At 45.7% G+C, this 13,342-nt stretch overlaps 1 protein-coding gene across 1 annotated transcript in view; it reads right to left on the minus strand.

Annotated features, from left to right (window-relative positions):
- The window catches only part of RARG (retinoic acid receptor gamma), an 81,040-nt gene extending 68,053 nt beyond the window's left edge, over window positions 1-12,987 (minus strand). The window contains exon 1 of the mRNA XM_044443132.1: window positions 12,954-12,987. Within this exon, the coding sequence (XP_044299067.1) occupies window positions 12,954-12,966 (13 nt within the window). The 5' untranslated portion in view covers window positions 12,967-12,987. The remainder of the gene's footprint in view (window positions 1-12,953) is intronic.
- Window positions 12,988-13,342: the final 355 nt, after the last annotated feature.

The raw sequence follows: 13,342 nt of genomic DNA on the forward strand, positions 1-13,342 counted from the left end.
CCAGGAAACAGCTTCTCTTCTTCAAATTAAATTAAACACATTTATGTCCTTCTGGTCTCAGAAAAGGAACTAGGTTTTCTGGCAACACTGATACTTCTAGGTGTGAGTCTGTGCTACAGCATCAGGCGGCTGCATTTGGGTGTCCTAGTGCTTCATTTTTATTTCCTCCTTGGGATGCAGTGTACTGTACGCTGTTGCAAAAGTACTAAGGAGGAAAGCAGCACAAAACAAAATTAGGTGTACATGAAGCCAGAGTTTTGCAGAACTTGCTGCCTGAGGGAATCTCCGTTCCTCATTTCCTGCTCCTCTGCTGCAGGATGCAACCCCGTGTGGGGGAGAACAGTGTATGCGCAGCTCCCCCATTGCTTCAATACCAGTAGCTGCCTTGTGTGGAGGAGGAGAAGGAGGAGCACTATTAAACAGGCCTGGAGATAAGGGGTGTGTAGCACTTGCAGAAGCTGCCGGAATTTCAGCCTCCCCTGTGAGCGTCTTCCAGCCAGGAAAGCCAAGGCCAGTTTCAGAGGACAGCTGTTACGAGACTTCCTTGCTTCCTTTTGTAGCCAATGGACAAAGGGCTGGACAGAGAACACATGGGCAAGTTTGTCAAGCAGTGGGGGCAGAAATAATTCACCCCCCTCCCCAAATTAGGGCTTGACTGCAGTATAGGAAAGCCTTGCCCAGCACCAATCTGCAAGGGCTGACACACTTTTTGGACCCAAATGTCAAAAGACAGGGCTGGCCAAACAAATCATGGTGTGTGTTAAAAAGGAATGGGTACAGATGGGCAGGTGCATTCTTGTAAGAGGGGAGGAGTTGAAGCATGTCCACGCAACAAGTTCGATATAGTCCAATATGTGTTGAAATTAGTGTTGCTGGCCCAACTCAAGACAATATTATTCGCAACATGTCCACAAAAAGGGAGGGAAGGCATATGGAAATATAGCCACAACAACAGATGAATGGGCAAGTGCCAGATCAGACTAGCCTTCCCAGCTGATTCTCTATTGATCCCCAGGGGCCCCTCCTTGCAGCCTATGCCTTTACACCAGACTTCCTCAATCAAGTGCCTTCCAGCTGTGCTGGACCTCATCCCCCATAATTCCTGGCAGCTATGCTGGATGGGAATTATGGGACTTGTACTCCAATATACCTAGAGAGCACCGGATTGTAGAAGCCTGCATTGGACCATCACACCTACTGCTTTGCCTTCATTCTCAGCTATTCCCTTTACCTCTTCTTTTCGCTTGTATCCAAATGTTGACAGTTCCTGTGGTCTTAGTAGGAACTCAGGTACAAGGGGGAAATAGTTGAAACTGACAGCCCAATTCACAATTGTTAGAGACACAAGTGTGGAGGGTGGAACAGAGGGCGAGGCCTGAGGTACTGGCTGCTGCTGCTGCTGTCACAAAGTCCTTTGGTCAGTTCACACCATCACCACTTGCTTTGTGGTGCAGTTATTTGAGGGTTGATTTCCTTCCAACAGCCCCTGCCACCTGGGATTCAAACAGTGACACAGGAATTCATAAATATTCCAATTGGCCACCAGCATGCCCTGCAATATGCTGTGATGATTGTGCAAACCTAGTCTGTCTTTTCCTTACTGCTGTTTCAAGGTCAGCCTTCCCCAGCTGGGTACCCTTTAGTAGTTTCGAACTACAACTATCAGCATTCCTTACTACTGGCTGCAATTAGCAGGAGTTGAAGTTTAATATCTCCAAAAGCATAACATTGGAGATGACTGTTCTAGATGCGGGAGACTTTTGCATCTCTCCCTCCTTCTGAAAGCTTCTTCAAACTCAGTAGTATTACTTTCTCATCTCATTCAGCTTTCTGACTGTATTTCCCCAGCTCACATGGGTGAAGTGGTCAGGAGGAGGAAGCAAATCAACTTACTTGCATGCAGACATCTGGAACATTATTCTGAGAGATTAAATGTTTCCACAGCACTGGAGCGCAGTAATAGTGTTCCTCCCCTCATCTTGACCCAAGACTATCCACTACTCCTTTACACCTGCAGACTGCAATGAACCTGCCTGGGTTCAAATAAAATAGTGGCTAGGAGGGGAGAGAAACAATGAGGTAAAAAATTTGTGTGGGGGGAAAATCACTAGGCAAGAGGCGGGGAGTGGAGAGAGAGAGAACAAAGCAAAGGGCTGCAAGGGAGAGAAAGAAGAGGGCTTAAGATGGGGAAGAGAGAGAAACAGCAAGGAAAAGCATTTGTTGGAGAGAAGTAACAATGCTAGTGGGTGGGAGTAGAGAGACAAAGAGAGATCAACAAGACAGAAGATAGCTGGATGGGGCCAGGAAGCAACTCTTTACTTCTCTTCCTACCTATCAGTGGCAGGCTTAGGAACAGGAAGGAGAACCTGGCACTCTAATGTTTTTCAAGTATTAAATTAAAAATACATTTTTGAAGGGGAAAATGTAAAGAACTTTCCAGATGCCACATAGGTAACCCCTAGAAGTTAAGAACCTAGGGAAATGCCTTCTATCAGGTCCAATGGTTTGTCCATCTAAGCTGGGATTCCTCTTTCCAGGGCCTTTGGCCATGGCCTGCCAGATATTGACACCAGGATCTTCTGCATGTGAAATGTGTGCTCTGCCACTTAGCAGTATCAGATACTGGTGCATATGACATTTGCTTTCTTGGAACCTAACCTTGAGTCCATTCAGATCATATCAGTCTTTACGAAAAAGCCAGTGCAAATGGTTTAAGGATCTGAAAAATTTGTTCCTTCTAACCAAAGATGCCACGTTTGGAACTGCTTTGTTACATGTGCTAAGTATGTCTTCCCTCTCCATCATGCTTCTGTTGTGAAGAAGTCTCATTCTTAGGGTTGCGTGAATCCACAAAACTCAACCTGGATTATATTCTCCAAATTCCGTCTCAAAACTTGTTTGAGTCTATATTAGATTGCAAGGTTTGTTCCTTTTTCTTTTCACATGAAAATGTGCTCATTTTCATCTACATTTTCCCAAATGTGCATATCAATTGTGCCTGTCTCTGAAAAGTATGCATTGTTCTCCAACTGATTAAAGCATATTTGTGAACATTTTTCAAACAGACACATTTCTTCCCATGTTTATGATGGCAATCTGATACAACTGGCTAAACATGAAAGCTCTCCCTCCTTCATCCTGCCATTGTCTCTGGGTATCCCAAATGGCTATGTGACTGACACAAGCCCCTACAGGGCAGTGCCCATGCCATCACCAATAGCAAGATGCACAGGCCTTTCCTACACAGTAATTTTTAGCAATACCTTTGCTTTTAATTTATCTTTGCCTGTTATTTCCTTCCAGAACGAGCACTTCCCCAAATTACTATGACTGCTTTCCCCTTTCCATTTAAAAGGATTTCTGGTTCTTGTTGCAGCATAGCAGCAATAGCTAAACAACACAGTGCTGTGAAGTCTTGTGCAACATTAGCCCTCAGCTCCTTTTCCTTTGCAAAGCACCAGTGGCTCTGCATAAGAGAAAGGGCACTGGGAAAGTGGTACTTAACTTTCTCTCTGTGCCATTTCCCCCTGAAACTCTCACTACCACCTCAGATGCTTTCATCCCCACCAGTGTTCTAGAACCATGCTCACCTTGCAAATACAGGTACAATTCGTGTGGTGGTGGGGAAATAGTTGTGGAGGGCTTTGCAGGGGGAAAGTTGCTGATAAAGAAAGGATTTAAGCACCCACTGCTTCCCAACTCTTTTCTGCTGCAGAGCGCCCCCCCCCCCCCATTAGCCACCTTAGGATATTTTGCAATCAAAGAAAGGCAATTATGCAGTTTGGTCTTAAGGAGAACATTTTCTCCATGACTCCATAAAAATGGACCATTCCTCTAAATTCTTGAAAGCAAGCAGATTAAGAGTTAACACTCGAAGTTTCTTGTTCCTATTGTAAGTGGGGAATGGGGTTTCAGTGGGTAGAAGGTGCAGATCGCTACAGGGGGCAAAACTGTATAGGATTTGTTTCCAGGACAGAGAGCAGGCATCCTGCCCACTCTTTTCCAAATGCTTCCCATTTTGCTCTCACAATCCAGGACTCTTTCCTACTTTGGGCTGTGGTGTGAGACAGCAGGCATATCATCACAGATTGTCCAGACTTCAGCTCCTTCAGTTCAGCTTCAGAGGAACAAGGAGGCCAGCCCAAGAGCAAGAGGTATGAGAAAGGAAAGATGGGAGAGAGCCTGAGCGGGGAAAGGAACCAACAGCAGCACCGCTCCCTTTTTGCCTGGGCCTTGCTCTCTCCTTCCAGATGAAATAATTATTTCCAGCCACCCTGCCAGCTCATGCAGCTGGCCAGGAGGGAGTCCCAATTCATTTCAGGCAGTGCAGGCCAAAGTAGGCCTCAGTGCTCGTAACAGGGGCCCTGCCACAAGAAAGGCTTAGCAGCTTGAGGAGCTAGCATAGCCCTGGGCCTCGGATAGCTGCTAACTGCAAAATCAGGGGAGAGGAACAGCACCGTGCTTCGTTTCTGAAAGTTCAATTATTGGGGGCTCAAACTGCTCTGGAAACCTTGCTGTCTGGCCTTTTCTACCTACTACAGATACGCAGAGCCTGATAGTGGTTCCTAAGCAGTGGTGGTAAAGCACTTTTCTCATGCTCAGAGGAATTCCCTTTTCACCTCAAGTGTTCTAAGCAATGTGGCCTGAAGAATCAAACTTGGAACCATGGGCTGTGCCAACCACCTCCCCAGATGGGCAAGGCATTGTGGCAGCCTACCCAAAGGACTAGGAGCAGGGAGCCTTCCTCAGGCAAACTGGTTCAGGCCAAGCAGACTCTAAGGCTGCATGTCTGCATGCCTCAGGGTGGACACCCTACTGCTGGCAGGTAGTCCCAGAGTGATTGCCCCAAACCCATTCACTGACACACTTGCGGATTCTTTCTTATACACAGTCATTTCACACACACCCCACACCCACACATAAAGGTAAAAAAGGTAAAGGTTTCCCCTTGACATTAAGTCCAGTCATGCCTGACTCTAGGGGGCGGTGCTCATCTCAGTTTCCAAGCCAAGGGAGCCAGCGTTTGTCCGCAGACATTCTCCGTGGTCATATGGCCGGCATGACTAAACATTGAAGTGCACGGAACGCTGTTACCTGCCCACCAAAGAGGTACCTTTTTATCTACTTGCATTTGCATGCTTTCGAACTGCAAGGTTGGCAGGAGCTGGAACGGAGCAACGGGAACTCACCCCGTGGTGCACATTTGAACCGGCAACCTTTTGCTCAACCAGCCCAGCAGCACAGCGGTTTAAACCACTGCACCACCTGCAGTCCCTACACCCACACATACTGCAATCTTAAAGAAAGATTGCCTTGAGTCTTTTTTCCAAGAAAGATATCTGATGTGTTTAATAAATAACCACCACCATCATCCATTTGAAAAACCTTCATTATTGCCAGCAGAGCCCTTTAAAAATCATGACTGGAGGGGAACATTGCAGCACTGGGGGAAGATCAGCCATTTCGTCTCCCACACCAATCCCTTCCAAGTGAGCCGCCCCAAGGCTTCGTTGCGATGGGGGCGGCATAGAAATGTTTAGAATAAATAAATAAATAAAATAAGTGCCCCCACGGTGCAATTTGACTTTAAAAAGCTTTGTTGCAGCATGGGGGAGAAGAGGGGAAGCCCACTGTCTTCAAACTTTGCTCAGCCTTAAGGGCAGCATGAAAGCTGCCAGGGCCTTCTGTGGGCTACAGTCATCCTGTGTGCTGGAGGGTCCCCATCCCCATAATAGATACACACTGGCCCAACTACCCCTTATTGCTGTTCTTGTCATCTTCCTTTCTCACACTGTCATTTGTGATGACAGGATGCTCTTCTCTCCCTAAAGTGAAAGACCCAAACTAGAAAGAAGATGCTCTTTCCTTGCTGAGATGCATGGAGTATATATGGGTAAGAACAGAGTGGGGAGAGAGCTGAACCTGGGAAGAAGGGCAAAAGGCTAGCTAATGATGAAAAGAAAGGGAGGACTTTGCAAAAAGACTGGCACAAGGTTACCCTTACCCTACCCCTAACCCTTCAGCAAAAAGATAGGAATCAAATGCTGCAACCAAGAAAACTGAATTTTGCAATATGTATAAATATGCAAAATGGTCCTGATATGCACATTTTTCATAATTCATTCTACCTCCAACAGCACAGAAAGGGTCGAGGGACCCTTGCAGGATACTAGTGCCCAACCCCCAAACCACAGGAAATCTCAGATCTCCAGATCCTGAGGTTTTACAAGACTTTATCCACGATGCTGCATTCTCTATAGATGCTGTATTTGGCATAATCAAAAGACATGCAGAGCCCTGGGCACGGTGCACTGCTACCACAAGGCAGCTTTGTCACAGGAGCTAAAAGGTATTGATCCAGAGTCTGGGTGGGACACTGCCATCTGAGGGTCTCAGCCAGATGGTCAGGCTCCTCAGGTAGGACTATAACTTGCTGTAAGACATACCACTTAGAGATGTTTTTAAATATGGTACTTTGGATGAGGAGGAGGCAGCAGCAAGGCAAAGGTGTGATAGGAAAAGTTAGTAAGAATATCCCCACATGCACAGTGAGTACAAGAAGCCATTCATACAGGTAACTTGCTCAGCATTTCACAATCACACAGACTGCTGAAGAGGCTGCAACTTAAATCTGCCCCACCCATTTAAGTTCCCCAGTGCATCAGAAGCAGGTCAGACAGAATTCCTCCATGAGTTTTCCCCTTGTTGCAGCTAACAAATTGCACAGGAATAAGGGGAGAAGAGCTGACAAGACCAAAGGCAGAGAAGGCAGAAGTAACCCAATGCTCTCCCTCTCCAGTATTCCACACAGTAGGCAGGGAAAATCCCAAGACCTATATGGGAAGAACAGGGCAGGGTACCTTGCTGGCTTCATGCCCTAGGTTATAACTATGCAACTCCAACAAAAGAGTCCTGGGCCTACAGCAAGGGTCCAAATCTGCTCTTCTGGTCTTAATTCAGCTCTCTGGGACTGCCCAGATAGCCACACAACCATTCCCCTGGTTCCATCCCGTATCTCACAACCACCGGTGGTTTCCTTGAAGTTTTTCCCCCATTCTGAAAGTATGAAATACCTAAGGCTTAGTCACAGGCAGAGATTTAAACTACAATTGCTGTTTTTTAATTATTTTTATCCCTATTCCTAGGATTAAAGAGCACTAAGTGGAACAGTACTTTTGCTTGTGGGGCTGCAAATGCCTGCAGTGGGTCATTCCTGCCATATCAGAGTTTATTTTATTATTGCATTTATGTCCCACCTTTTTTCCTCTAATGAAGTAACTCAAGGAAGTCCTTCTCTTATCCTCACAATAGCCCCATAGTGTGACTGGCCCAAAGTGATCCAGTTTCATGGCCAAGTGGGGACTAGAACCCAGATCTCCCGAGTTCCAGTGCAACACTAGCTGCTATTCCACACTGGCTTTGCTACAATGCACTGAATGCAAAAGGAGTATGCGACTCTTCCTAACAGCTACTGAAAGACACAGAAGAAGGTACAACCAGACAAAACTGGAGTAAGAAAATTGACATCTGAGTTTCACTGTTGCTGCTTCACGGCTGCTAAAGATACAAGATCCTTCTCTTCCTTTGCTTCTGGTCTCCCAAGAGATACACACAGCAGCAAGCAGAAGTGCTGTCTTCAAAAACCACATCAGTCCCCCAGCTGCACAAGTTATATATAACTCTGCTATTCCATCAATATCCACCAGAGGGAGAACATCCATAACTCCATCTACTCATGCACAGACACACAAAACACTGCCCAAGGTGGAATGATAGATTTAGCAGCAATCAATGAAATCCACAAGTCCATTACCCGCCTTTAAGCCAGGAGATCCTCTACCCAAAATACTGGCAAAGGTTTTCAATAATGGCTTCAGGGAAAATACCCTCAGTGGTTTTTTTGCATCAGAGCAGAACAACTCTAAGAGTCCAGAATTCTGTACCCCTGATGTGAATCTGTTCTTGTCTTCTCCCTGACTGACTGACAAAAAGAATCATTATGACCTGCTAAGAAACATCCCTGGCCAGATGAGACCATTTCAATGTTTTGCATTCTTTCTGGCATCCTGACAATGGTCCACTTGACAACTGCCAGCATTACCCATGGGTGCCTTAGAACAGGAGTGGGCAGAAAGTAGATTTCCAGATGTGTTGCACTTCAACTCCATGACCACCAGTCATGCTAGTAAGGGCTTCTGGAAGTGGGAATATCAAACATCTAGTAGTCTACTTCTGACCTATCTCTGCTCTATAATATACAGACCATCCCCCCCCTCTCTCTTTCCCTCTCTCTCTCTCTCTCTCACACACACATGATTTATTCATCCAGCATAATCATTTGAATAATGTTATAAAACAAGTTTGCATAAACCTGCATTAAGGAATCTATCACTTTGGCTAAAAAGCAGTAGTGTGGTACTTGAATGCTTCTCAAATGAAGACAGTGAAATGAAGCTAAGTGTTGGTCACCAAATTGCAGCTGATGGTCATGTGAGGCTGCTTGCAGAAATGAGAGAAAGATGTTCACTCTGCAGGAATTCCACTCTCCTGCCTCAGCAGTTCTTGACAGTGCCATTAGGAGACAGTGCCTGTACTCCCAAAAATTATTGTGTGGTGCCCAGCAAGGATAAGTTGTATCTATGTGCAACTGCTGGTTGAGATCATCCAGAAGCCTGGCCCTTGAGTACAACACCCAGTTCTGTTTTTCATTTTCCTTGGATCCAGGAGCAATGATAGCAGCCCAGAACAGATGCCTGGAGAGCATTAGGGGATGGATGTAGAATGATGGGCTGAAGCTGACCATGGAAAAGGCTGTCATGTTGAGAACCTGACACAGGAACTGAAGTTTTCCTAGTTCTGGACAAGGTTGTACTCCCTTGGGAAAAGGAAGTGCACAAGCTTCTCTTCAAAAAATATTTATTGTGCTCTTTTGTAACTCTGCACTCATGGAAGTTTGTGGAACCTTTTCACAACATCATCATCCTTCAGAGCCTCTGCTATATTTCTCAGACTTTTTAGCAGGAGTCTGATCCAGTGTTATAGGTTAAATTCCAACAAACCAGAACACAAGCCTTGTGAGAATTCACAAATCTGCTATGGTGAAACTACACCACCTTGAGCTTCATTAAAAGAATATATAGAAAGGCTTAGAAATATAAAGCCCTGGAGAAAAACCCTGTGTAATGTATGCATTTTTCCTCCCACAAAAAATATGGAAAAAGAAGCTTCAGTAAAGCAGTAGATCAAACTCCTCATATACAGAAGTCTTCTATCTTGGAAATGCTCCTACATTCAGAAGAGATAGCGGTGGCCAGGTCTGTATATTACCAGCAACAGAAGAGATGCCAGCAACATGACACTTTTGTGCTCTTCTGTGTTTTTCTTTCACTCATGCACAGATAGCCTCGCATTTGGACCACAGGAATGTTTCTACCTGGAGCTTCTCTTGAAGATGGTTCAGCATCTGGGGCTAGCCACAAAGAACACATGAAACACAGAAAAGCTCTCCTTTGGCTACACAGTCATATGAGCCCACTCTAAATCCCTAACATGGCTTGGGTCCTGACAAGGAAACCTATCCTCCCACAGAATTCTTCTGAGCCTCTTTAGCCTGAAGAGGGTGGCCCTACTGCCATAAGCCCCCTCTTTCTAAAGTTAAGCCAACAATCCCAGGGTGCCAGGCCTTTGCACCCCAATTGTGGATCAGCCTCCTCAAAAATGCTGCTAGATCAGTTTATAAGCCTTGTTAGGGGTGTAAAATAAAAGTCTCTTCCCAAAAGTATTTGTAGCTCTACAAGAGTTATACTGATGTACTGAAGATTTCAGGCAGTTGGGTTCTGAAACCATTAAAAATGGTTTCCTGCCAAGTTCACCTGCCTATCCTGGATTTCAAAATGGATTCAAGATGGAATTAATGGAAGAATTCTCCAGTGTTGCAGTGAGCCCTTCTTGGGATTTTTTCTGTGCATATGTCACAAACAAACAATTTTAAAATAGGTGAGAAATTGGGAAAATAAATACCCTGCACTACAGTTGGTTTAAGTTTTGGGTTAGGGTTAGGGTCTAGGATCAGTCTTGAAAGCCAGGTCTATTTACACCTAACACATGAAGCACCAGTAAAATGCAATTTCAGAAAGAGCTTGGCACACACCAGCGCAACTTGAAGTGAACTGAAACCTGAATCCGGCTCTTAGTCACGTGAACCCAGAGGCTGCCCCCCGGTGGACAAGCGAGACACACAGATGCACTCCAGCAGTCATAGCATGTAGGGAGCAGCGGAATGAACTGCAGTTGGCAGAGCTGAAGCAACAGACGATTCCAGATCAACAAAGGAAGAAGCAATACTGAGAGAGGTGGAGGGGAGGAAACCCTGGGGAAAAAAGCCTTAGAACAGCACAAAAGGACCAAAAACCGAAGGCCCCAGAATATTGGCGATTTCAGGAGGTGCAAGGAAGAGATACAACCAGTTCTTCCCAGGCAGCTCCATTGAGGTAAGGACCAGGCACATGGATCACATGCAAGCAGCCTTTAAGCACAGAGATATGCAGTGAGCGGGAGGCACAAATGACTGACAGCACTTTAGCGTGGGGACGCGGCACTGGCGTGTCGGAACCCGCACCTGAGAAAGCATGTATGCCTCCTGCCTCTGCACTGGCAGGTGGGACAAGCTGAGCCTGGAGGTCTGGCACAGAGCCTGGGCACACCCTGGGGCAGGATAGGGCAGAACAGTTGAAACATGTTCCAAAGTGTGGAGAAAAGAGCACAGAACCCAGCAGAAGCCAAGAAGGCTCACGCCTAGCAAGGCTTAGGATATCCCTTGCACTCCCCTTCAAAAGTGCCAACATGAGAGTAAGGCACAATGCTCAGAAACAGATGCATGCGCGCACACGGGGGTTACTCTCAGTGCTTCCAGATTTAGGACATTCCTGTGGGAGCCTCTCAGCAAAACTACAACACAGAAACTCCTAAGGGGATGAAAGATCCCCTAAAAAAGTCCAAGACCATGTGTCCCCAGAGGTCCATCCTAGAACAACTTTCTTGAAAGATCTATTTCCAAGTCCAAGAGTACTGCCTGAGCTGACTGACTCCACCCACCATAAATTTCTACCAGATATCCATGTGATTGCTTGCTCTGCTCCACACACATGCATACCACCATGTCTTGGAAATCACTTTTTTTCAATTAAGAGATAAATTGTAATGTTATTGAATTTTGGCATAACTGACTGGTTTTCCAAAAGTCACAGTATGGTGGGTGCCCTGAACTCCTTGTTTTAAAGAAAAAAAACCATTTTCTACCTCCATGCTGCTGAATTTCTGCTTTTCCCTGTTGAGTTAGTTATGTTGCACAAGGGTTGGTTTACACTAGCATAAAGTCATTAATGCTACTGCTGGGACACTGTTGAATACTATCCTCTGTATTCAGTAGCTCTAGCCTCGTCGGGGTCAATCTGGTTATAATGCTGAACTCAAGAGTCTTTGTATTCCCACAATAACCAGTATCCAGACTCCAGTTCAATCCCTGGTGCCAAGTCCTGGCATAATAGGCATCAGATTGTAGTCTAGCCCTACGCAGGGACAATACTGGTTTCGGTTTGTCAGCCTGCTATACTAAGCATCAGAACATAGCTAAGAGTCACAGACAGCTTTTTGCCAATAAGATTTTTATATTAGGCTGCAGCAGATCATGAAGAACTCTTGCCTTGCTGATGCCACCACTTTGCTATGCAGTGCCACAGACACACTCTGTTTTCATACTGAATCTTGCAAAGTTAGCCCATATTTAAATCTGTTCCCATATGGTTTGCTGGGGTCTTGGCAGTTAATGGGTTGAGAACCCGGATGACTGCCATGGGCTGCATGTGGACTGCCCTTGAAAACTGTTCAGAAGGTTGTTCAGGCTTTTGAAGATTGCCCAGCCAGCTGGTACCTTTCCTTCCAGGCACAATTCAAGTGCTATTCAACTGATTAATTACCATGGTCAGACTGGAGATTCATTCACCTCCTCCTTCAACCCACAGACAGAAGGTTTGCCAAGATAATCACACCTCCTTGCCCCAAAGCTACTTTGACCTGTGGTAATCTTGCAAAGGTCTATTCCTGATTATTTCTCTATTTTCATATATTCTCTATATTGTTAGGCAATCATCCCTAACAATATAGATCTTCCAAACAGGAACAATCTGATTTCTGTCATTTGCACAGCACCTAATTCCACAGAGGGCAATTTGTGATGGTCCAGAAGTTTTGAGCTACAATTCCCAATATCACTCACCACTGGCTATGGTGCCTAGGGCTGATGGGGTTTGCAGTAGAAAACATCTGGAGGGCTACAAGTTGCTCATCTACCACAACACTGGGACTAAACAAAATGTTAAAGAGAATAACCAACCCATGATAAGAGTCCATGTGTACAAAGCCTTTGCTGCCGTATTCAGATACTGTTCAATCAATTCTATAAGACTCTTAGGGTATGAAGTATTTGGGAGGTTTTCTTTTCTTCCTTATACCCACTTTGTGTACAGGTTCCTCACTCTAGAGAGAGGGATCAGACAGTGCATAGTGGCGATGGGGTTTGGACCACAGTGTAGGTCCAAAATATTTACCCACATTTAATAGGAATATTATACTAACCCATTATCAACTTGTGAACTGGAATTTAGCAGATGAATCTCAATGCCTAGAAGTTTTGCTAGCACTGGTATGGTACACAAAAACCAGTCCATAACCAGCAGTCTCTCCATGCAGCCAGGGCAGTCACAGCCATCATTCTATATTGGTTCATCCTGTGCTGCTGCTATTTCATCCATCCCACTATCTTTGCCCAACACTCAAAGCAAATGCCCCCCCCCCCCCACCATCCATTGCTGGAAAATGTGATAGATCAGCCAGACATCCAACCCTCCTGCAAGACTCATGCCACCCCAGCCATCTCCTTCTTTCTTGAAACTCACACAGTGATGCCATTTCCTTGGGCAGGTCAGTAGGATAGCTTCGGAAGTAGCCTCCATTGGTGAGTACCTCAAAGTGTGGATTGGGAAAGGGGAAGGGATATACAGTGGGAGGGAAACCATTCACGTGAGCCAGAGGAGTTCCACCAGAGCAGCCTCTCTCCTTGTTTCCTGCCATGGCTGAGGGCACTGGGGAAACAGGCCCAAGGGAGAGTCAAGAGTCTTCTTAGATGGTTTGGTCTGTGTAGTTACTGCTCCAAGAAGATCGTTCCATGGCTGGGGTCCATGAATAGCTTTAGCCCTGGGGAAAGGTGCCTCTTCTGTCCTTCCTCTTTCCTTTTGCAGTCCTACATGGGGAAGAAGAAGCATATGAACTAACATTAGGATTATTT

This window comes from Varanus komodoensis, unplaced genomic scaffold (genome assembly GCF_004798865.1).
Source record: "Varanus komodoensis strain SLA01 unplaced genomic scaffold, ASM479886v1 scaffold41, whole genome shotgun sequence".
Classification (NCBI taxonomy): Eukaryota; Metazoa; Chordata; class Lepidosauria; order Squamata; family Varanidae; genus Varanus; species Varanus komodoensis.